This window comes from Rhinopithecus bieti, unplaced genomic scaffold, assembly GCF_001698545.2.
Source record: "Rhinopithecus bieti isolate Rb0 unplaced genomic scaffold, ASM169854v2 scaffold_13689, whole genome shotgun sequence".
In the NCBI taxonomy this organism is placed as follows: domain Eukaryota; kingdom Metazoa; phylum Chordata; class Mammalia; order Primates; family Cercopithecidae; genus Rhinopithecus; species Rhinopithecus bieti.
Genome location: NW_016808044.1, coordinates 3,017 through 29,343, shown reverse-complemented (window position 1 = coordinate 29,343; position 26,327 = coordinate 3,017). Strand labels below are relative to the sequence as shown.

Here is a 26,327-nt window from a genome sequence, read left to right as displayed (position 1 = left end):
AACTTTCCTTCATTTCAACTTTGGTGAATCTGGCAATTATGTGTCTTGGAGTTGCTCTTCTGGAGGAGTATCTTTGTGGCGTTCTCTGTATTTCCTGAATTTGAATGTTGGCCTGCCCTACTAGGTTGGGGAAGTTCTCCTGGATGATATCCTGAAGAGTGTTTTCCAACTTGGTTCCATTATCCCCCTCACTTTCAGGCACACCAATCAGATGTAGATTTGGTCTTTTCACATAATCCCATACTTCTTGGAGGCTTTGTCCATTTCTTTTTACTCTTTTTTCTCCACACTTCTCTCTTCATTTCATTCATTTGATCTTCAATTGCTGATACTCTTTCTTCCAGTTGATCGAGTCAGTTACTGAAGCTTGTGCATTTGTCACGTATTTCTTGTGTTATGGTTTTCATCTCTATCAGTTCTTTTAAGGTCTTCTCTGCATTGATTATTCTAGTTATCTGTTCATCCATTCATTTTTCAAGGTTTTTAGTTTCTTTGTGCTGGTTATGTAGTTCCTCCTTTAGCTCTGAGAAGTTTGATCAACTGAAGCCTTCTTCTCTCAGCCCGTGAAAGTCATTCTCTGTCCAGCTTTGTTCCATTGCTGGCGATGAGCTGCATTCCTCTGGAGTGGGAGATGTGCTCTGATTTTTTGAATTTCCAGCTTTTCTGCACTGCTTTTTCCCCATCTTTGTGATTTTATCTGCCTTCGGTCTTTGACGGTGGTGACGTACTGATGGGGTTTTGGTGTGGGTGTCCTTTCTGTTTGTTAGTTTTCCTTCTAACAGTCAGGACCTGAACTCAGCTGTTTGTCTGTTGGAGTTTGCCTGCTGTCCACTCCAGACCCTGTTTGCCTGGGTATCAGCAGCAGAGGCTGCAGGAGATAGAATATTACTGAACAGCAAGTGTTGCTGTCTGATTTTTGCTCTGGAAGCTTCGTCTCAGGGGTGTACCCCACCGTGTGAGGTGTGAGGTGTCAGTCTGCACCTAGTGGGGGATGTCTCCGAGTTAGGCTACTCAGGGCTCAGGGACCCACTTGAGCAGGCAGTCTGTCTGTTCTCAGATCTCAACCTCCATGCTGGGAGATGCATTGCTCTCTTCAATGTGTCAGACAGGGGCATTTACCTCTGCCGAGGTTTCTGCTGCTTTTTGTTTAGCTATGCCCTGTCCCCAGAGGACGAGTCTACAGAGGCAGGCTGGCCTCCTTGAGCTGCAGTGGGCTCCACCCAATTCAAGCTTCCTGGTGGCTTTGTTTACCCATTTAACCTCAGCAATGGCTGGCGCCCCTCCCCCAGCTTCGCTGCCACCTTGCAGTTAGATCTCAGACTGCTGTGCTAGCAATGAGGGAGGCTCCGTGGGCATAGGACCCTCCGGGCCAGGTGTGGGATATAATCTCCTGGTGTACCATTTGCTAAGACCCTTAGTAAAGTGCAGTGTTAGGGTGGGAGTTACCCAATTTTCCAGGTGTTGTGTGTCTCAGTTTCCCTTGGCTAGGAAAAGGGATTCTCTTCTCCCTTGTGCTTCCCAGGTGAGGCAATGCCTCACCCTGCTTCAGCTCTCACTTGTCGGGCTGCACCAGCTGACCAGCACCAATTGTCTGGCACTCCCCAATGAGATGATCCCAGTACCTCAGTTGAAAATGCAGAAATCACCCGTCTTCTGTGTCACTAACGCTGGGAGCTGGAGGCTGGAGCTGTTTCTATTCGGCCATCTTGGGCGCACCCCCGCTTTTGGGTATTTTTATCACCAAGAGATTTTGAAGTTGATCAAAGGCTTTTTCAACATCAATTGAAATAATCACATGGTTTTTGTCCTTGATTTCCATTGATAAGATGTAGCACATTGATTGATTTGCATGTGTTGAACCATCCTTGCATCCCAGGGATAAACCACACTTGGACATGAAGAATGATCTTTTTAATGCACTGTTGAATCTGGTTTGCTACTATTTTGTTGAGAAATTTTATGTTAATATTCATCAGAGATATTGGCCTGTAGGTTTCTTTTTTCGATGTGTCTTTGGTTTTGGTATCAAGGTAGTACTAGCCTCATAGAATGAGTTTGGTAGTATTCCTTTCTACTCTGTTTTTCAGAATTGTTTGAGTAAGATTGGTATTAGTTCTTCATAAATGTTTGGTAGAATTCAGCAGTGCAGCGATCAAGTCCTGGCCTTTTCTCTCCAGGAAGGCATTTTATTATCACTTCGATCTGTTACTTGTTATTGGTCTGTTCAGGATTTGGATTTCTTCATGGTCCAATCTTGGTAGGTTGTATGTTTCTAGGAATTTGTCCATTTCTTCTAGATTTTCATTTTATTGTCATGTAGTTGCTCATAGTAGCCACCAATGATCCTTTGAATTTCTGTGGTATCAGTGGTAATGTCTCCTTTTTCATCTCTGATTTTATTTATTTGGATCTTCTCTCTTTTTTTTTTTCTTAGTCTGGCTAAAGGTCTGACAATTTAGTTTAACTTTTCAAAAGACCAACTTTTTGTTTCTTTGATCTTTTGTATTATTTTCTTCATTTCAATTTCATTTGTTTCTGCTCTGATCTTTAGTATTTCTTTTCTTCTACTAATTATGGATTTGGTTTGCTCTTGCTTTTCTGGTTCTTTAAGACACATATTAGGTTGTTTACTTGAAGATTTACTTCTTTTTTGGTGTGCATACTTATAAATTTCCCTCTTCATACTGCTTTTACTGTATCCCACAGGTTTTGGTATGTCATTTTTCCATTATTATTTGTTTAAAGAAATTTTTCAATATCCATCTTAATTTCTTCATTGACCCACTGGTTATTCAGGAGCATATTGTTTGTCATGTATGGACAAACTGGGTGAGGAGCCTCACCCCATTGCCATCACCAACACAAGCCCATGGATAGCACTGCCAGACTACTGCTAATGTTCCCTTAATGCCCAAGGGCTCTTCAGTCAGCTGGTGGTGAATGCTGCCTGACCTGGGACTCATCCTTCAGGGCATTGGGCTCCCCTCTGGCCTTGGGCAGGTCCAGAAATGAATCAGGGACCCAGAGAGCCTACTTGGTGGTCTACTGCCCTATGGCTGAGGTGCTACCTAACATGTAAGACAAAGTTCCCTTTACTTTTCCCTCCACTTTTCTCAAGCAAAGGAGTCTTGAGACTGTTGCCACCACAGCTGAGAATGTAGAGTCTCACCCAAAGCCAGCAAGTCTCACAGGCTCACCCAACGCCCATGGCACACTCCCTGGGTATCACTGCTGGTTATTCAGGTCTCAAGGACTCTTCAGTTAGCAGGTGATGATGTTTTTCAGGACTGGGTCCATCCCTTCAAGGCAGTGGTTCCTTCTGGAAATGATATCCAGGAACTAAGGCCTAAAAAGGGGTTCTCAGGACTCTGACTAGTGCCCTATCCTGCTGTGGCTGAGCTGGCATCCAAAATGCAAGACAAAACCTTCCCTACTCTTTCCGTTCCCCTCCTCAAGCAGAGGGAAGGGGTCTCTTTTGGAACTGTGAGCTCTGCAGCCTGGGGTTGGGGATGAGGTGATGCCAGCACTCCCTTAGTCACACCAACTCATATCTCAATAGGCCATGTGCCCCCAGTCTACTGGATCTGGGCCCAGTTCAGCACTAGGATTCACCTAGAATTGCAGTCCATGTGGCCTAGACTGCCTTTCAAGTTTATTTAGGGCCCTAGAGCACTTTAGCCCATGGTGGTGAGTCTTGTAGGGACTCAAGTTCCAACCACTGAGATCAGCGATTCCTCTCTAGCTAGGGCTGGTTTGAATACTCCCTCCATAGGTGGACATCAGCTGAGTTTGGCCCAGTTTTGTTTTCTGCTATAACAGTGCAGCACTGAGTTCAATGCCTCACAATTGCTGCGCTCTCCTCTCGCCAGCACAAAGAAATGCTCTTTGCAGTATGCCACTGCTGCCACAGGATTGACGAGGGATTGTGTCAGTGGTTTTTCTACTTCAGCAGCTCTTTCAGCTATGTGAAATTAAAACCAGAGCTGGGTGCAGTGGCTCACATCTGTAATCCAAGCCCTTTGGGAGGCCGAGGTGGGTGGATCACCTGAGGTCAGGAGTTCAAAACCAGCCTGGCCAACATGGTGAAACTTCATCTCTACTAAAATTTTTAAAAGTTAGCTGGGCATAGTGGCATAGTGGTGCATGCCCGTAATCCCAGCTACTCCAGAAGGCAGAGGTTACGGTGAGCCGAGATCACGCCATTGCACTTCAACCCTGGGCGACAAAAGTGTGTGTATAATACATGTAACATACATATATATAGCAATAATGTACATACATATGTAATTTATCCCAGATATGCATGGTTGGTTTATCATATGAATATAAAATAATGTCCTCCATTATATTAATAGACTAAAAAAGAAAAATTATATGATTCTAGTAGTAGATTCAGAAAAAACAAATCTGAGACTATTTATAATAAACACTCAGCAAACTAAAAATACAGGGGAACTTATTTAACTTAAAGAGAGCATCAAAAAAAACCAGGAAACAACATATTTTGAGTAAATAACACGTTACTACTTAGATCAGGAAAAAGACAAGAAAGTAGCTTACCAGTCACAGTCAATATCAAATATGGAAAGCATCAAATTCTGTGAGACCAACGGGAACTGTCATTTATTGTTGACGGAAACGCGAATGATATCCACTGTGGATAACAGTTTTACAGTTTCTTACAATACTCAACTTACCCTTGCCATATGATCCAGCAATCATCCTCCTTAGTATTTACCTAAATGAGTTAAAAACTTTTATCCACCAAAAAAATTTCACATATGTGTTTTTAGCTTTATTCATAATTGTCACAGATTGGAAGTAACTTAGATATCCTTTAACAGGTGAATGGATGAGCAAACTTTAGAACATCCATACAACGGAATATTACCCAGTGATTTAAATAATAAGCCACAATAAGATGTGGAAAATCCTTAAATTTGTGATGAGAGAAACCCTTGCTAGAAGACTATATGTGGTATTATTTTCACTATATGATGTTCAGAAATAGGAAAAAATATAGAGGTAATGACAAGGTTTCTGGAAGTTTGTAGAAATGCTACTTGTAAGATATTATATTATTCTACTTTAAAAAATTAGTTGACTCTTAGCGAATTATTTCTGAGGTCAAAACTGATTGCCAGTTCAATTCTCCAAAATCTGTATATCTTTTCCAAGTGTTCTCTTGAGAAATATTATAGTTACTAAAATAATCTTCCTACTTCTCAGAATGTTTTCTGAAATTTGCTGAAATTAAATTCAATAGTATGTCATAAAATATATGATTGAATTATTCTTATTTTAGGTCAATGCCATTTTGATTAAAATATTGTCACTCAAAAGGAATAAAAAACTGTACATATTTTTATTTCTAAGTAAATAGTTAGAAATAATTTATTTCTAAGTAAATAAATAGCAGTTTTTAAAATTTGCACTTGCATTTATGCAGTGTGGCCAGAAACATTTGACAAGATCAAAGGAGTGAACAAAAAAATCTTAGGCAATAAATCTGAGTTTTTGTTTGTTTGTTTCTATTTAGTATCCAAAGAAAATCACTGTAGAGGCCTTTTCAGTTGTTATGGCACAGTTGCTTGGAATTAATCTGGGATTGACATATGATGATATCTACAATTGTTACTGTCCACGACCTACATGCATAATGAATCCTGATGCGATGTAAGGCGTTGTTTTGATCCACTCTATGTTTTCTCTTAAGAAATATTTCTAGTATCCCTTGATGTAGAACCTCGTGCAATATAATTTAAGAAATTTGTTTAGATACAAGTGTGCTTACGTTAAAGAAAGTATAGAATGTTGTAGAAAATGTGCTTAATAGTTCTACATTCAATGATATTATTTTGAGAAAAAGTGGATGCTAATGATTACCTTACAACAGTCTAGTTGCATTGGTTGAAAACCTGTTCAGCGTCATCAGATGAAATAGTACCTAGGTAGTAAGAAGTTTGAGAAGCAACTAAACTAAGGAGATGTGAGAACTAAGAAGACATGAGAATTTTGCAATGCTTGATTCTGAACTGGATTCTTTTGCTATAAAATGCTAGGACTGTGATGTTTGGGAAAATCTGAATGGAGTTCAAGGATTAGATATTAATAACACATCTTTATTTTATGATTTTGAAGGGTCTAGAGTGCTGAGGTAGAATAACCCATTTCTATGTAAGAACTATATAGATGTATCTAGTGTTCGCAGAACACGTTATTGGCCTCTTAACTGTTTCAGAAAACAAAATTTATTTTGGGGGCTACATTTGCATTATTTCTTTAAAGTTTGAGATTATTACAAAATTACACAAAATTACACATTAAGCAGTATACTTAAATGTGTAGAAATACAAAAATTAAAACAAAGTGAAAGGAATGTAGAATTTGTACAACTTACGTACTTCAGTATTGGAATAACTTTTTTGATTAATTTTAACAAAGAACAAGTAATTATGATTTTTCATTAATGCAATCAACCAAATTTTGTTTCTTAATGTTGACGATAATAGGATATACTCAAATGGAGCTTATTGTGTACCAAATATTATTAAGTCCGTTACCATTTTAACTTTCTTTACTCTCTCAGTGTCTATCATATCAAATAACAATAGAAAATAATTTATTTTTTGCTTATCACCTGTATTAAAAACAAAAGCACCCTCTTCTCCTTTTGGCTCTTCTCTAATTGAAGTAGTTCAGAATTCGTAGTACTTTGTTGAGGAGTATTACTTTGATTCTTTTAGTACATTTATCTAAGAAGTACAATTTAATTTTAGACGATCCCATGGTATGAAGTTTTTTAGCAGTTGCAGCATGGATGGATTTAAACAGATAGTTCTGCAGCCTGAACTTAAATGTTTTCAGGATAAAACAGTTTCAGAAATGACTTACCAAAAATCTGCAACTTGTGGCAATGGAATTTTGGAACCTACAGAGCAGTGTGATTGTGGCTATAGAAAGGTTAGTGGCAAAGCTTACAGGTTATCCAAAGATTTGTTTTTTTCATTATGTTTTGTGTTTATTTTTTATGGAGTCTATAGATATAGATATGATATATACAAGGAGGAAATTTTTAAAAAATATTTACTATTTTGTCAAATATAAGATAGAGAGCTATGGGGCATGCAATAACTGACTCATCCTAAATTTGAAATGTTTAGAGTCTAAGCCCCGGGTAAGTGTGACATCAATTTAAAAAACAGATTTTTATCATTTTAGAAGCAATGGTAGCAATATCGCTTTTTAGTACCACACACATCAGTAGCATCAATAATATCATAATCTAATCATCCCTTAAATTCCATCAAAGTGACTACATTGGTGACTAAGTTGTTACGTGTGTGTTTTCATTTATTTTCTTACCTCCTAATTTTAGTCCTTGCATCTGTAGCAACTTCATTTATGTTAACTTGCTTCCAAAGAATTAGACTAATTGTAGTCTTTGGTTCATTGTCATTTATGATAATATACATGATACAATAATGATACATCCATGGCCCAACTATCCCTAATTTTTCACCCTTTTCTCTATCCAAAAAGTAAATTCTATCCCTATTTTAATTTAACAATATCATTTTATAATTTGACCACAGTTTTTATTAGCTTTGAATTTTAGACCATTTAAAAAATGTAGCATAATCTTCTGGGACTCTTTTCTTCATCCCTATATTACTAACAATATCCAAGTAATTTTGTGTGACACAGTTCGTTTATTCACTTTTTGTGTAATAATCCAGTATGTATGGAAATATACAATTACTGATTTTTTTATTTATGAGCAGTTGGAGTGCTCATAGGTTTTTTTCCCCCTCACATTCTGAAGAGTTTTATTATGTCTTGTATTTAACTCTTGATGTACATAAGCATCTTCTGGCTACACACTTAGATGTAGAATTTCTGGATCATCAAGTGTGTGGATCATGCCTTGGCAATGGGAAATTTATTGCAAAAATAAATGTGCTAATTAACACATCCAATGGCTGTTTACTGTATAACAAGTTGTTTATTTTATACCCTATTTAGTACATAGTATTGCCAGACTTTGTCATTTTTGCCAGTGTATTTGTGTAAAATATTATCTCTTTGTGGTTTCAATTAGACTTTCCTTAATTGCTAGTAACATTGATTATATCTTCAAAGTTTTACTAACCCTGTATAAGTTTTCTTTGCTGTGAAATGTCTGTTCTTTCCTGTGAAAGGTTTATTTTATTTGTATTTTCTCTTTTTTTTTTTTTTTTTTTTTTGGAGTCGGAGTTTCGTTCTTGTCGCCCAGGCTTGAGTGCAGTGGTGTGATCTCAGCTCACTATAACCTCTGTCTGCTGGGTTCAAGCGATTCTCCTGCCTCAGCCTCTGGAGTAGCTGGGATTACAGATACCTGCCACCATGCCAGCTAATTTTTGTATTTTTAGTAGAGACAGGATTTCATCATGTTGGCCAGGCTAGTCTCAAACTTCTGACCTCAGATTATCCACCTGCCTCGCCCTCTCAAAGTGCTGGGATTACAAACGTGAGCCACCATGCCCCACCCTTTTCCTTTCTATTTATTTATATATTCTCATGCTGATTAATATATGTTAAATGTCTTTCATATTCTTACACTTTCTTCAATATAATTTTTATGTAAACAATTTAACTACTTAAAACATTAATGTGTTTCCATTGAAAACTGCATTATTTCAGCTTTGTAATATGTTTTTGTTTGACTAGTGAAAGTTTTACTCTTTCTTCATGGAAGCTCTTTTTTTTTTTTTTTTTTTGTTTTCACTCCGTGCTTTGATATGGATATATTTGACTATTATATTTCAAGACCACTAATATTTCCTTTTATTAAGAGATCCAGTTAATTTTTCATTGCAATATTTAACATCTTTAAAATTTCCATTTGGTTCTTTTTTTAAAGATATCTTCCATTTGTGAAAAGAAAAACTTTAGAGAAATATAGCAGTTTATTGAAGCACAGTGTGATTCATGAATTAAACAGCACTCAGAACCAGGAGAGCTTCATCTTAACAATACTGTGTGGGAGATCTTAAGCCATAATTGGCCATGTAAGCCACACCTGCATTCCTGACCCAAAGAAAACATAAAATAATAAATGATCCATTGTTTTAAGCTTCTAAGTATTTGCCATGCAGCAAATACTTACAGATAACATGTAGGACTTAATGTGTGTTGATCTGTTTTTCTCAAGATATTTGGAATACCTTTTATCATTTTCATTTAGATATGCAATCAGTTTGTAATTTATGTGTGTGTGTGTATACACACATATACACATAAAGTTATTAAATTAAATATTCACAATTTATTTGAAGACTGTCCTTTCATTATTACACTGAATCATACCCTTGATCATCAATCAAGTGAACATATGTGCATGTTTCTGCTTTTCCTCCTCTTGTACCAATAGTACACTATCTTGATAAATACACATTTCTTTTTTTTATTATTATACTTTAAGTTCTAGGGTACATGTTCACAATGTACAGATTTGTTACATATGTATACATGTGCCATGTTGCTGTGCTGCACCCATTAACTCGGCATTTACATTAGGTGTATCCCCTAATGCTACCCCTCCCCCACCCCCACCCCACAACAAGCCCCGGTGTGTGATGTTCACCATCATTCTGAGCAAACTATCGCAAGGACAGAAAACCAAACACCGCATGTTCTCACTCACAGGTGGGAATTGAACAATGAGAACACTTGGACACAGGACAAATACACATTTCTTATTAACTTTTGAGATATTGTATTGTATATTCCTCACACTGTTTTTCTGGTTCATAGTTGTCTTGAGTATTTTGGGCCCTTTGAATTTTATTGTAAATTTCTGACTTTTTTTCAATTGGTACCAAAAACAAAGTAGACTGATCTCCTGAAAGATATTGCATCAAATCTTTAGATATGTTTGAGGTGTACACCTCCATTTATTTATGTCTGATTTTTTTCCTCAGCAGCATTTTGTAGTGGGAGGAAATTATTATTTCCTGTGGGAGGAAATCTATTTCTGAAGTGTTCAGAGTAATAACTAATGGTTTTTGCCAGGACGATTACTGAGTTGACAGGTCCAGCAAGCCATATAATTCAGAGGGGTAACTATGGGCTTGAGCAAAATACACAAGAGAGTCTTTCTTTTCCTTGACAGTAATGGAAACATTCATATTTAACAAGATGTGGCTAAAGGAAGCTATATTAGTGTGCAGAACTTTATCTTGCATAGCGGCTGCCTACCTGTAACATCAACAAATCGTGTACAGAGGGACATGGAGAGTGGAACAGTAGGCACTGGAGACTTGGAAAGGTGGGAAGGTGGGAGGAGCGTAAGGGACAAGAAAACACCTTTTGGGTACAATGTACTCTATTTGGGTGATGGGTAAACTAAAAGCCCAGAAGTGACCAAAACTGCACTTGTACGCCCTAAATCTATAGAAATAAAAAATTAGATCCTTAAATAAAAAAAAAAGAGAAAGGTCTCAGGTTAAGGATTTCTTAAGAAAAGTTTCCTTAGTAGGGGTATCCAGTACTTAGGTTAAGAACAGTGGTGATAGCCCAGAACAAGATGACCACCAAAGCATTGTGAGCCGACAGGGTCAGCACAACTGTCCCACAAATGAGAGCTGAGACTTTAAATTTTTCTCCTTCTACTCTTGACTCCCCAGGGTCTAAGGTGTTCGTTATCCACCTGCCATAGCTGCTCTTGTTTCATGGCCACATGATCAGATAACCAGTGTCTGTAGCAACCACTTTACCCTTTCTCCTTGCTCATCACACAAAACCAAACCAAATAGCTGGATTCATCCCTAGGTGGTTTGGCAGTTTGTTGCTTGTATACCTTATGCCATCTTAAAACATCTCCTATCCACTGATGTGTGGGCTGAAGTCTCATCTATGATCTATGAACAAAAGACTGTGAGGTCCACAGAGGAAAGAAAGGATACTTTACTTTAGAGAGAGAAGCAATCCACAGTTTGGGAAGTGCCCTTTCAGGGAAAATCAAAATTGCATGTTCCGCAGAAGGAAGCGGGAGCTGATACATATCTTACAGAGTCAGACTTACTTGCATATTAAGCAGGGTTGGGGAAAATCTATGAATATTCGTGAGGAAAGTCAAGTGCCTGCACAGTGGGTGAAAATATATGTAACATGCACTCAATGTTCACTTTGGTGTAGGGTTTTAGTATTAAAATGAGGCAGAATTTGGCTTTTTACATCAAAAAGAACCAATAGGACACAAAGATAGTCTGTGCATAGTCTCTGTAAACTGCTTAAAACTGACTTGAGATTTATGACTGTTTATCAATGAAGGACCAGTCCTCTGTTCAACTGGAGTTACGGCAGGACTGCAAGGCGCAGGCATAGGGGGTGTTGGGGGTGTTGACTAGCATTAGCAGCCTGTCAGGGTCAGCTGGGAAATTTCCCAGCTGCAGTTGTTTCAGGAATGCTTTTCAGGGGTTTATTTCTGCTTAATTACCAGAGAGAAATCTTATGGCAATTAATAACACTGGGATATGTGACTGATCCTCCATCCTGCTAGGGATGAGATTCTATTTTTTGCTAAATCTCATTTTAGCCACAGGGAGTCCATTTTGGCTGCCTGTTGGAATATTTATATTCATTGTTTTCCCTGTTAGATGAAACCTGCTATAGGCAGCCTTGATGACCAATTTACACCATGTCCCATATTGGTGCCAGGGTGGCATGGCTACCTGTCCTGAGTATATCAAGTCCCTTGAAGAGACTCATGTGGCAGAGAGACTTAGAGCTAACTGTATAACTTAGGCCAGGCAGGGGAAAAGGGTAGACAGGTTAAAAATATTTTGTTGGAGATGGGAGAAAGCTGCAGTCTGGCAGGAAGATTATTAAAATGTTTACAGAGACTAAGTAAACAAGCTTGTGGCTGGTACCTGTCAGTGAAATACTTCACAGACTCCAGTTACACAGGGAAGTCATAGGCATCAGGGTTACAGTTAAAACTCTCTATTTATGGGAGATTGTAACACTTGTTTTTAACTAGCACAGCTGTCTTCGTACATATACACATTCCTGCACCAGAACAGCACTGTAGGGATGAGACTGTAGCTAGGTTTATAGGTTTATTTTATCTATCAGTTGAATATCTTATGCTGCCATAATTCTGATTTTAACAGTAGACTTACAGCAGTTGCTTAAGTAATTTAACTATTAGGAAGAAAAGTATGATGAAGACTGTGATTATAACAAGCACTTGAATGTCAGCATGAAAAGAATGTTCCAGGCTGACAGGAAGCCTACTAAATAGATGGAGAGGATCAGTAGTTTGTATATCTCACAATGATTTCGCTTGTTTGGAAATTCTTTTTATAGGAACCTCTACTTTATCTGAGGTGTTGATGTAAGTGTAACCAGTTACATGGGCCACTATGCAGACTCTTCTCAGTTTGGCTAGGAGAAAATTTAAGGCAATCGTTTATTTAGTATTACTTGAGCAAGGGAGTTCAGAAACTTTTTGTTGCGCTCTAAGGCTTTCTACAGTGTCATTATCTAACCAGTGGTAGTGGATAGGTTTCTGAATTATATCTCTAGTAACATAAACCCAAGCACTTAGAAGTAATAGTTCTAGGATGTTTTTGCCTATATTATCTTTACATCCTGTTAGCATAGACCTTTTAGTTTTATAATAAAGAGAGAGCAGGGGTCTTTTCATAAGCAAGTCTGAACCTTTTATGTGTAACCTGTTGAGGCAATGGTGTGCCCATCCCTATCCAGGCAGATCAGACCCTATGTCCCATATAAACACAAAGCCTGGTGAAGGCACAAGCGATGCCCTCAAGGGTGTGTTCACTAATTAATTTATTCATGGTAAATGTTGACAGTATTGAATTGAATCATGAATCATTTGAATAGTAGGGACATACCTTTCTTTATTCAATCTAGACTATATTTATCTATCCAGTAGTTTAAAGATCGAGGAGGTCTACTGGTATAGAATGGGTTTCTAACATTAATAACATGGGACAAATTAAACCAAGAGGTGGTAATATTTGAGTCTTGAGGCGATTGGACTCAGAGTCAACAGGGAAAGCAGTTGGTCCAGATAAGTGGTGATGTTAAGGATACATGAGAAGTCAGTGACAAGTATTGTCAATGTCACATGTTTACCATGAATGAATGTGGGAAGTTATTGGTGAATCTAACCATCTGATAGGTTTCTTTTTGTAACAACACTTTAGGGCAGCTTAGCCAAAGTGTTATCATGTCAGTCTATGCAGTGAGACCAAGGGACAGTTATAAAGAAGAGAGTAAAATATATTTTGAACTGGACTGATCAACATAACCATTCACAAAGCTCTGGAACAAAGAGTTTAACCAGACAAAAAGTCTTACAGTTTTGCAAAGGCTTATGGGTGTCTAAGTATTGGAATACACAGAACTATCCCAGCATGGCTTAAGATATCCAGGATAGACAAGACTGCTAATGCTATAATAATGGAAACAGTTATAAAGTAATCATAAAGACTGGGCATGTTAGTTTAGAATAAGTAAAGCAAAGATAAGTGTTCTATTTTACATTGGATAGTAACAATCATGAAAACTCCTAAAGTGATAAGAACAATGAGTATTATAAGGTAAATATAAACATTGATTCATCCAGACCATATAGGCCTGGAGTTTTGTGAGAGGGTAGTCTACCTCAGTTGTCATCCTTTTCTTGTCTTGGCATTGAAGCTTTAGTCAACCTGAGCTTAGTGTCAGATACTGATACTGAAGTCCAGTTCTCAGCAGCGTCTGGTATTGTTTTTAGGTGAGATATATGTACTCAGGAGTTAATGACCTGTACCTTAGCAGCACAGTGGGTTAATTAAGTGTACTTGAAATGGACCTTTCTAGTGGGATTGGAGGGAGTCATTCAGCAATATCTCTTCTAATATATAAAGTCTTTGGGCTGGACATTATGATATTGGGGTTCATCTCCTGGTTGATGACTGTAAAGGGTCTCACAACCAGCTGTTAGTCTTTAGAGCCTTAACAAGTCCTCCAGGACTTGGCAGTAGGTCAGGAGATCTTCTTGTATCTGAGTAAGGGAAAATATTTCTTCGGTTAAATATATGGATTGACCTGTGACCACCTCAAAAGGGGAAAAGCAACCCTGGTGGGGATAGACTTCACAATTACCAAAACCAGAGGAAGAGCTTTGGGCCAGGACAGATTGAAGTTGCTTGTAATTTTAGCCAATTGAGTTTAATATTCTCTTGGTTCATTTTACAAGCCCAAAAGATTGGGTGTGGTAAGCACCACTGAAATGTCGTAGAATAGGCCAAACATTAGCAACTCATTTTAATGCTTGGCCAGTAAAATGAGTTCCCTGATCACTATGGAACTTGGTGGAACTCCATAGGTAATTTTCTCATGAAGTACTTTGGCTACTGGCAGCGCTGTGGCTTGTCTGCAGGGGAAAGCTTTCCCGCTGTAAAACTACATATCTATCATGACAGGTACATATTTGTATCACTGAGAAAGGGAATATTGGATAAAGTCAGTAGTCAGTTTTTAGAAAGGCCCTTTTCGCAATGGGAATTTGCCTGGGGTAGCCCTTAAGGACTTCCCTGCATTGTATAAGAGTGAATTTTGCCTACTATATTAACTTGAGAAGCAATCACCAGGGAGAATCCCCAACAGCACTGTTGACACCATTGGATCCTTTGGTCAGAACTCTAATGGTGGGGTTATACACAAAAGTAAGAGTGACCCTTGGTAAATTTTCTAGAAGGACTGAATGTTTGTTAGGTTTAGCCCATAGTTGGGATCTGGGATTATAGATACAGCCTCGTTTTGTCTAATTTTCCTTTTCAAGTTCTGAGCACTTTTTTGAGATGTTGTTTCAAGAGATTTTTAGAACAGGATGTAAGGATGGAGCCTGGATTAAGACAGTCATAACAGAAGAGGGGGTGTTGTTTAAGGCTGCAGACTTAACTGCACTCTCAGCTAGATGTTTGTCTTTCCTATTTTTGGTATGTCTAAAGGAATTGCCTTGAATTTTAATCATGGCCAGAGCCCTAGGAACTTGAATGGCATCAAGAAGTGACAAAATGTGGTCTCTGTTTCTGATGAGCAGTCCAGAAGAGGTTAGAAATCCTCTATTTCCAGAGAATTCCAAAGTCATGAGCAACCCAAAAAGCATACCTGCTATCTGTGTAAATGTTTGCAGTTTTATCTTTGGCCAACAGGCAAACTCGGGTAAGAGCACTGAATTCTGCCTGTTGGGCAGAAGGCCTGATTCAATAGTTTGCAGGGAAACAACTGCAAACCTAGCTTAATAGAAGCCAGTAGGGTCTCTGAAAAAAAGGCCCATCAATCTACCAGACAAAATCAGAATTGGGTAAGGGCGTTTCCTTTAAATTCATATGGGGTGAAAGAAGAGTATAAAGGTAATGCAGTCATAGAGAATCTTCTGGTGAAGGTAAAAGAGGAACAGAGTTAAGGAGATTACAACAGAAAATAGGTTGGGAAAGAGAAGTATTTCATAGGCAGTCAGTAGCCTGGCTGAAAGATACTGGATTTGGCGAGAAGTGAGAAGGGCTTTAACTAAGTGAGGAGCATAAACAGTGAGAGGAAATCCCATTACTATTTTCTCGGTGGTTTTTATAAGGACAGTGGTTGTGACAACTGTCTTGAAACATGGTGGTAGCCCCAGATAAACACAATCTAGTTTGGCATTCTAGTAACCAGTTGGGTAAATTATTACCCCCATGTGGTTGAGTTCAAACTCCCTCTTGCTCATGAACAAAAAGGGGAAAAAGGGAGGTCATAAATAGAGTGTCCCAAATTGGGGGGCGGAGGGTGTTGGGCAGAGGACAGCTTATCTTTCAGAGACTTAAAGTCCTGTTCACCATCGGTAGTCCAGGTAAGGGGGTCAGGAGAAGAGGCCTTAATCAGGGTATATAAAGGTTGTGCCAGTAAAGCAAAATTAGTGTTCTAAGCTCTACAATGTCCATGTTTCCTAGAAAGCCCCTAAGTTTTGTCTTTTCATAGTGGGAATGGGGAAGAAAAATATGCCTTGAAGAAGGAAAGGGTTAACGTTGAGTCCCAAGGGGTCAGCAAATATCCAAGAGATTTAATTGTGATCAAAACTGTAGTTTATCTTTAGAATCTTTATGGCCCTTAAGACATAGCTGGTGAAGTAAATGGAGAGTGTGTCAGTGAGACAGGTATTTCATAAGGGAGAACACAAAAGCAAATCACCAATGTATTGCAATAGAGTTGGGCTATGTGAGAAAGTTATGCTTTTTTTTTTTTTTAATTATACTTTAAGTTCTGGGATACATTTGCAGAACATGCAGGTTTGTTACATAGGTATATATATGCCATGGTGGTTTGCTGCACTCATCAACCCATCATCTACATTAGGTATTTCTCCTAATGCTATCCCTTCCCTAGCCCCCATCTCCCCAACAGGCCCTGGTGTGTAATATTCCCCTCCCTGTGTCCATGTGTTCTTATTGTTAAACTCCCACTTATGAGTAAGAACATGCAGTGTTTGGTTTTCTGTTCCTGTGTTAGTTTGCTGAGAATGATGGTTTCCAGCTTCATCCATTTCCCTGCAAAAGACATGAAATCATCCTTTTTTTATGGCTGCTTAGTATTCCATGGGATATATGTGCCACATTTTCTTTATCCACTCTATCCAGTCTATCTATTGGTGAGCATTTGGGTTGGTTCCAAGTCTTTGCTATCGTGAACAATGCTGTAATAAATATACATGTGCATGTGTCTTATAGTAGAATGATTTATAATCCTTTGGCGTATACCCAGTAATGGGATTGCTGGGTCAAATGGTATTTCTAGTTCTAGATCCTTGAGGAATCGCCACACTGTCTTCCACAATGGTTAAGCTAATTTACACTCCCACCAACAGTGTAAAAGCATTCTTATTTCTCCACATCCTCCCCAGCATCTGTTGTTTCCTGACTTTCTAATGATCACCATTCTAACTGGTGTGAGATGGTATCTTAATGTGGTTTTGATTTGCACTTCTCTAATGACCAGTGATGATGAGCTTTTTTTTTCATGTTTGGTGGCCGCATAACTGTCTTCTTTTGAGAAGTATCTGTTCATGTCGAGAAGGTTATGTCTTTTAAGTCAGCCTGTAAGATCTGGGAAAAGTAGGTAGGGCTTTCAGTGCATCCTGGAGGGTGCACTGTTCAGGTGAACTGATGGCTCTTCCATGTGAAGGCAAAAAGAAACGGACTTTCGAGGTCGACAGGGATGGTGAAAAAAAGTACTACAGAGATCAACAGCAGAAAAATATTGGGTGTTAGAAGGTATATTGGTTAAGAGGGTATGTGGAACAAGCACAATAGGATGCAAGGAAATAAAATGTTATGAATGGCTCTAAGATCCTGGGCAAGTCTCCATCCCTTTCTATTAGCTTAGAAACAGGTAGAAGGGGTATGTTACAGGGACTGGTATAAGGGACTATAAGTTCCTTGAAAATGAAATTATTGACAATGGGTTCTATACCAGCTAAAGCCTCATGGTGGAAGGGATATTATTTTATGTTCAGTAGAGGTTTGTTAGGATCTATTTGTGTAGAAATGGGTGGTGCTGACTGGATCAGGCTGACATTGGTATTGATTTATTCCCAAAGGATTTCAAACAGTTTCTTTAGAGCTGGATGTCCAGGATCAACTGGATGACTGGACACTACTGAGGGGAATACATAGCTGAGGTCAGAGGCTGAAGTCTCAGGCAAGGAGACCTTTAAAACAATGTCTCCATTATAGGTGGAAGAAAACAAGCTTGATATTTTCAAGAAAGTCCCTTCCTATTAGGTGTATTGGGGCAAAAGGAAGAAGTAAAAAGCTGCAATGCCAGTAAGAGGCCCTAGTTGGTAAGAAACTAGTTCAGACTTGAAGATAGTCTTAGATTCGTTAGTGACTCAGCCATATGAATAGCTTGGTCACTCTGGGTGGTTGGATTTTAAAAGGAGTCAAGGTTAAGCATAGATGCAGTGTCTATTACAACTTGGACTCTTCTGTTGTTAATTTTTAAGATAAACCTCTCCCAACCGATTGACTGAAAGAAGAGGAAAAATCTCCCATGTCTCCCTGGAGTACCCCTAGTTCTTTATTTTTTTTTTTATCTTTTTATTATTATTATTATTATTATACTTTAAGTTCTAGGGTACATGTGCATAACGTGCAGGTTTGTTACATATGTATACTTGTGCCATGTTGGTGTGCTGCACCCATCAACTCGTCAGCACCCATCAATTCGTCATTTATATCAGGTATAACTCCCAATGCAATCCCTCCCCCCTCTCCCCTCCCCATGATAGGCCCCGATGTGTGATGTTCCCCTTCCCGAGTCCAAGTGATCTCATTGTTCAGTTCCCACCTATGAGTGAGAACATGCGGTGTTTGGTTTTCTGTTCTTGTGATAGTTTGCTAAGAATGATGGTTTCCAGCTGCATCCATGTCCCTACAAAGGATGCAAACTCATCCTAAAAAAAAAAAGAAAGAAAGAAAGAAATGAGGGCCTTTTATTGTATGTAAATTAGACCTCAATAAAGTTGACACACAATCTTCTGACGAAAAAATAATAATAATAATACTAATGAGTCTTCAGTCAATATTATTTTTTTAAATGTACATTTTGTATCACCCCTAAAGTCTGAAGAAAAGTGGAAAATTTTGTTAATCATTCAGATGTTTGATCTACATTAATATAAATATGTTTGGAAATAAAAAAAAAAGGTGTGATCAGAGGGGTTGCAGAATTAGCAACTAGAGAGGGTTGCTCATGAATAGAAGGTGAAGGAAAGAAAGGCAGCTCAGAGAGAAGTGATTGGCAGCAAGGGGCTAATGCATATGGGGGTGACATTGGTGGAGTTCAAAGAGAAAGGCAAGAAGGCACAGTGTCCTTTTTAGTTTTGGATTTAGGGTCCGATTTAGAAGGATTTTCAATTTTTTTGAGATCTTGATTAAGTTTTGATTTAGTCTCATTTAAAGGGGCAACTAGGGATCCTTGATTTCACTTAGAGCTTTCATTTTAGCAAACGAAAAAGACCTCACATTGCTTTTGAGAGGTGTGGAATCTTCTGTTCTTTATTGCGCATGTAGATAAACTGATTGAGACATGTTAGAAGTTCCCCATTGTGGCCAAGAAAGCTTTAAGTTATATCGACTTATTTTTATCCAGGATACCAAATATTAACAAGAATTTTTCCTATAGTTTTTAAACATTTGTAAACCCCAGAGTCTCTGACAGTAGTTGGTCCAAAACCATTTCCATACTGGGTAAGTTACACACAGCACTCTCCTAAAGAAGGTGGCCTTCCCGGTGCAACCTTGGTGCAGGCATCCCTGCTGGACTGCAGGTGGACTGCAGGCCACAGCTGAATGGGCAGACCTTTCTTAAAGAAAACGGTTCCCTAGATTTCAATCTAAAAGCATGAACTCTTAGATTCAATAGCGCTTACCCAGTTCTTGCCCAGTGTAACCAGGAAGAAATTGAACTTAGAAATTTTTCAAGGCAGTGCCAAGAAAGAAATCAGGGGCCACTGTGGATCCCATCCCATGTTGCCAGAATTGTTAACAAAAGACTTTGATATCCATGAAGGAAGAAAAGGAAAAGACTATTTTCAGAGGGAGAAGCAATCTGTAGATTGGGGAACACAGCGTCCAGTGAAAGCTAGAAGTTCATTCTCTGCAGAAGGGAAGTGGGAGGTGGTATATATGTCTTACAGAGTCATACTGTGCAAAATTGGGAGAAATCTATGAATATTCATAAAGGAAGTCAGGCGCATGTACAGTGAGTAAACATTTGTGTAACATATGTTCTACTTTCATTTCACTTTTAATTAGCACTAAAATGAGGTGGAATTTGGCTCTTTATGTCAAAAGGGGACTGTAGGGCACAAAGACAGTTTGTGTGCAGTCTCTATAAGTTGCCTGAAACTGGCTTGAAGTTCATGAGTGTTTATCAATAAAGAATGTTTATAAGACCAATCTTCTGTCCAGTTGGAGTTGTGGCAGGACCACAAGGTACGGGAGAGGGTTATCAGCTGGCATAGAATTAACTATACCAGAATACATGACTACCCCTTCATTTTGCTAGCCATGATATTCTGGTTTCTGGTGTGTCTCATTTTAGCCACAAGGAGTCCACTGGGGAGGACTGCCAATATGTCTGTTAGGGATACTCTAAGAACCTGTAAAATCAACACAAGTTATTTACTTACAAGCACAGCACACGCAACCCCATTTTGAAAAGGATAAATAGACAAGAAGAAAGGGGTAACAGGCCTCAAGCAAGTCTGAAACCCAAGAGAGCCAATGATGGGCATTCAGACTCCTGAATAATTTCCTTTGACGACATGTCCTGCATCTTCTATAAACAGGTACTGTGGGCTCCAGGGCATTGGGTCGCCCTATCCCTATGGTTTGGCTGGGCTCAATCATCCCAACACCACCAGGCTGGCATTGTTTGCTGGTTGCTGTATAGTTCTGGGGTCTCCGTGTTAGTTCCACTCTCACAGTTCCACTAGGCACTGCTCTGGGGAGACTCTGTGGTGGCTTTGCTCTTGCAACAAGTCTCTGCCGGGCCTCCAGGCTTTCAAGGACATCCTTTGAAATCTGAGTGGGAGCTGCCATGCTTCCACAGTTCTTACTTTCTGCAAGCCTGCAAAATTAGCACCATGTAGATTCCACCAAGGTTAATGACTTGTACCATCTGGAGCTGCGATAGGAGCTGTACCTATGGCCGTTGCAGCTGAGGCCATGGTAGCTGTAGGGCATTGTGCAGCAGGGCCAGGAGCAGTATCCTGAGGTGGAATTGGTCAGTGAGCTCATGGAGAGTGCCCTGGACTTGTCCTCTGAAGCCATTCAGCCCTCCTAGGCATCTGGGCCTCAAAGGTATCTGAAATGCCTTTGGGGCATTTCTTTCATTGCTTGAGGAATAGCACTCGGCTTTTGTTCATTTTCTCAATGCTATAAAGAAATACTTGGTACTGGGTAACTTATAAAGAAAGAAAAAGGTTTGACTGATTTATGGTTCTGCTGGCTCTACAGGAAGCACAGCTGGGGGAGGCCTCAGGAAACTTACAATCACGTCAGAAGATGAAGGGGAAGTGGGTGTATTTCACATGGCCTGAGGAGGAGGAAGAGAGAGAGAAGGAAGAGGTGCTACACACTTTTAAACAACCAAATCTTGTGAGAACTCTGTCATGAGAACAGTTCCACAGTGGGGTGGTGTTAAACCATGAGAAACTACCCCTATGATTCAGCCACCTCCCACTAGACCCCACCTCCAACACTGGGGATTACAATTGACATTGCAGGGAGAATTGGGTAGGAACACCGATCCTAACCATATCAGCTTTCTTCTATCTTTGTTAATCTCTTAAGCAAAGGTGTCCCTGTGCTGCATCCTTGGTTTTCTCTCCTGTAAATGTGCTTTCTTTCCTTACTATACTGCCAAACTATGAATTTTTCAAGTTTTTCTGCTCCATCGCCCTTTTCTCTAGCAGTTTACAATAAGAAATTAGAAGCAACCACACAACATTCTGAGAACTTTGCTACATTACATTTTTTCTGCCATATATCCTAGTTCACTCTTATGTTTGGCCTTCTGCAAACCCCTCAGGCATGGTCATAGTTCAGCCAAGTTCTTGACCAGTTTATAGCAAGGATGGCCCTTGCTTCCAAAACCTTGTTCTTCAGTTTCATCTTAACCTGATGAGAATGGTCTTTGCTATCCATATTTCTATCAACATTCTGGTCATGAGCATTTATCTAATCCCTAAGAAGTTTAAAACTTTCCCTCATCTTCTTGTCCTTTAATCCCTAACAAGAATCTGTGCTTTTTATTTGTATTTATTTATTGATATACAATCTTGCTCTGTCACCCAAGCTGAAGTGCAGCGGCCCGATCTCAGCTCATTGCAACCTCCACCCTGACTGGGTGATCACAGGTGAGCCACTGCACCTGGCCAAATGTAGGCTTTTTCTATCCTGCTCCTCCAAACTCTTACAGCGACTCCCCTTGAGAGGATTTGATAATACAGAAGTGTACTTATGGCATAGTAAGTAAAAAAATATGAAAATTTGCATGCATGCTTTCATAAACAAAATAATTTTTTTCAAAATTGCACTAAATTTTAATAGATACATTTCTTTAGAATGAAATTGTGAGTATTTTCATTGTCATCTTTTTTTTTTTTTCTTATAAGGAAAGTATATTAAGTTTAAGTGAAGTGGTGTAAAAATACAGAATCCAAAAGTCATGGTGTGATTAGAATCAAGTTGGAGAGATACTTTATTTTGAAAATAAAACTATTTATTTGACTAAAGTTTGATGTAAAACATTTAAATTTATTGTATTTGCTTTTAGGCATGCACTTACAAAAAATGCTGTAATCCTGCAGATTGTACTCTAATTGGATTTGCAGAATGTGGCACTGGACCATGCTGTAACAATAAAACTTGTACGGTAAGTTGTATTACCTATTTCTTTTTCTTTCTTCCCCTCCGCCCCCTCCGAGATGGAGTTTTGCCCTTGTTGCCCAGGCTGGAGTGCAGTGGTGCAGTCTCAGCTCACTGCAACCTCCACCTCCCAGGTTCAAGTGATTCTCTCACCTCAGCCTTCAAGTAGCTGGGATTACAGAGCATGCCACCACACCCAGCACATTTTTGTATTTTTAGTATAGACGGGGTTTCACCATGTTGGCCAGGCTGATCTTGAACACCTAACCTCAGGTGATCTGCCCGCCTCGGCCTCCCAAAGTGCTGGGATTACAGGTGTGAACCACCACACCTGGCCTTTATTACCTGTTTCTAATGAGTGCTTAGATATTCCTACAGGTAATTTTTAAATAAAACATTAATACTGATTATGTATTGGTCAGTTGTAATTGGATGATGAATGTCCGAGCAAAGAAAAATAAACACAAACTTAGGTTAAAATTGAAGATAGGTCTGGCTTCATGCTCTAGTGAGTGTTTGTTTCAAACAGGAATTTGATTCGATGCATCTCTTGGATATCCTTGCTTTTAAGCTGACAATTCTCAAGCAAGCATTCTCAATATGTAGTATAGATAGGTCATTGGAGCTCCTTGTTTGATTTAGTCCATTTCAATTCTTGGTAGTGGAGGTAAACCGGATTGAGCCTGAAAATAAATGTATTTGTTTTTCTTTCTCTCACAGATCCATGCAAGAGGCCATGTCTGCAGAAAAAGCATAGATATGTGTGATTTTCCAGAATATTGCAATGGAACATCTGAGTTTTGTGTACCTGATGTGAAAGCTGCTGATTTAGAATCCTGCAGTAATAAGACTAGCTATTGCTTTAAAGGAATATGCAGAGAAAGGGATAGACAGTGTTCACAGTTATTTGGAAAATGTAATTGTTATACCTTTTTTTTGTGGTTCATATTTAAATTGTAGCTATTCTAAAGTCAGTAACCCACCCAAGAGCCATCACTGCAAGTGTTGTTTTACATTCAAATTTGGAAATAAAATTGCAAATAAAAGCAACTTTGAATGATGTCAAGAGTTAAAATAGACCTAATAGCTACAGGACGCAATAGTAGGACATTAGTCCAGCTGAAGGTGGTTGTTGCAAAGGGAGTAGACTATTAGAATAGTAGATGAGAGAGCAGGTGACTGATTTCTTAATTATTTCTACACTATAACATGAATTTTTCTCTTCTTGTGTGTGTAGTTTTCAGCAAGTGCTTCTCCTTGTAAAGCCAGTAAAGGACATCAAAAATTTATAGCAGATTATACTGACTGGACATTGTTGTGGTCTAGATAGCTCTCTATTGACTTATCACACTTTTACCTTTTAATATTTTTAATATAAGTAACTATAACTTCGTATGTTTTCAGTTTCTAAGTCCGCTAATCTTCTGTGTACAGAAGAAGTGAATTTTCAAAATGACAAATTTGGAGACTGTGGTCAACGCTGTCATTTTTTGTACGTATTTAGAAAAGTATACATCTTCCAAGTGCATATGTTGTGTTTTGTGTATGTACTGCAAAGAGTGACTTGAAATAAATGAGAGACAGTATCTAGTATATGCAGATAGATTTATTTGTTGCATTTAATAAGGCATTGTGTGCTGTGAAAAGCTTTGCTGTTATGATCTGAGTAATATTTTGAATTATCCTTACTTTTGAATTGTTATTAACCTAATAATTGTGTACCTGAGTGACAAATTGGTAACGTTTTTCTGTCTTATGTTGCTAGTGATATCCTTTGTGGAAAGATTGTTTGTCACTGGATACATTCAGAACTAGTACCAATGACAGACTTAGATATACAATATACTTACCTTGGAGGTCATGTATGTTTGTCAGCACATGCAAGAAATGCTTCAAAACAATTGAGGACCTATACAGAAGATATAACTGCATGTGGTCAGCAAAAGGTAAATAAAATTTTTATTGATACTATATATGGTGGATTTGTGAGTGTCTGAAGTGTGTGTATGAGAGAGAGAAAGAAAGAGAGATTGAGAGGATGCTTAAATTTTCATTTATAATTAATGCTACAAATTTCGGTTACCATATCAAGATCTTAAGATACACTGATCAGAATTTCAGCTGGTTAAAGAAATCCTTGCTTTACTATCCGTTATTTTTATTAAATTTTTACTACCGATATTTAAACTTGTTTCCTCTTGCTTGAGAATCTAAGACTCCCTGATAGGCCAGGATCTGATCTGTGATGATTTGTGTAAACCAAGAACAAAAAAGAATAAAATAATGCAAAAAAATGTCAGGACAACCTGAATAACAAGAACTTTAAAGAAAATAAAACCCAAAAAAGCCAAGTATTTTGTCTTGTAGTGATTGACAAAAAATGAATTTGGTTACAATTGAAGTAAAGCAATTATTTTCTTATTAACTTGCTCTCCTATTACTTCTTCCACAAGCATATTTTGTCTAAAATGTGGCCTTCACATAAAACATGACAAGCGTTTAAGCTTTTTTAATTTTGTCCTTCTTAAGAATTTTGAGATACCTAATANACAATTGAAGTAAAGCAATTATTTTCTTATTAACTTGCTCTCCTATTACTTCTTCCACAAGCATATTTTGTCTAAAATGTGGCCTTCACATAAAACATGACAAGCGTTTAAGCTTTTTTAATTTTTGTCCTTCTTAAGAATTTTGAGATACCTAATAAAGTCTTTTCAAACTACTAACACTGAAAAATAAGTTGACTAATTTAGAAAGTATACAATTATCACACATTTTTATAAAAATAATTTACATATAAAATATATTTTTAAAATAAAAGATAAATTTAAATGAAAAGTATACTTATCTCAGAATGGGAAAAGATAGTCACACATAAAAGTAATGAATTAATCAAAGGAACATACTGATGCTGACTATATCATAAAGTAATATGTCATCCCTTCAAAGACCATATAAAACAAACTGAGAAAATATTTACTATAAATACAGAAGCATAAATACTTAAATATATTAACTAATTGCATCTTTTATATATAAAAGGCATACTAATTTTATCTTTTATATATATATAATATATATAGCATAACACAGAACATGTTTGGTCTCTGTCTCTGATTCTTGACACACAGCTTCTATTAAAACCCTTGGAATTTCCTAAGCGATGGGAGTGTGTTTTGTTCTTGAGAATGAATAAACACATTTCAGTCACACCTGAAATTGTGCTTATTTCCATCAGGTGATTTAGGGTGGGACCCCCAGCTGGCCTTAGAACAGGGCTGGTTATCAGGATGACCAAGCAATTAGAGGGTTGGGACTTTCAGCCTGACTCACTGGACTTTTGGAAGAAGAGAGGCAGGGCTGGAAATTGAGCTCTATTAAAACCCTTGAAAAAAGAGATTCAATGATCTTCTGGGTTTATTACATATCAGTTTGCTGGGAGTGTGGTGCAGCTGGAGAAAGCATGGAAATTCTTCTCCTCTCCTCCAATACCTTGCCCTAAATATATCATCCATGTAGCTGTTCTTGAGTTGTATCTTATATAATAAACCATTAAATATAAGTAAAGTATTTTCCTGAGTTCTGTGAGCCATTCTAACATTGTTACACTGTGGAGGGTATCATGAGAACCCCCAATTTATATCTGGTCTGTCAGACGTATGGCTTACCTAATACTTGCACCTGATATGGGGCCAGTCTTGAGGGACGAAGCCCCTTAACTTGTGAGATTTAATGTGTCTTAGTCAGTTGTTGTGTGGCTATGAAGGAATACTAACACTAGGTAACTTATAAAAGAAGTAGGTTTATTTGGCTCACAGTTCTGCAGACTGAACAAGAAGCACAGTGCCAGCATCTGCT

General features: G+C 38.3%; 1 protein-coding gene across 1 annotated transcript in view; it reads left to right on the top strand.

Moving 5' to 3' along the window:
• Window positions 1-24,415, top strand: part of LOC108537663 (disintegrin and metalloproteinase domain-containing protein 18-like) — a gene marked incomplete at its 3' end in the record, with an annotated part of 53,048 nt that extends 28,633 nt beyond the window's left edge. Inside the window, 6 exon segments of the mRNA XM_017885307.1 lie at window positions 5,540-5,676; window positions 6,780-6,963; window positions 22,378-22,476; window positions 23,190-23,385; window positions 23,874-23,961; window positions 24,235-24,415. Coding sequence (XP_017740796.1) covers window positions 5,540-5,676; window positions 6,780-6,963; window positions 22,378-22,476; window positions 23,190-23,385; window positions 23,874-23,961; window positions 24,235-24,415 — 885 coding nt within the window.
• Window positions 24,416-26,327: the final 1,912 nt, after the last annotated feature.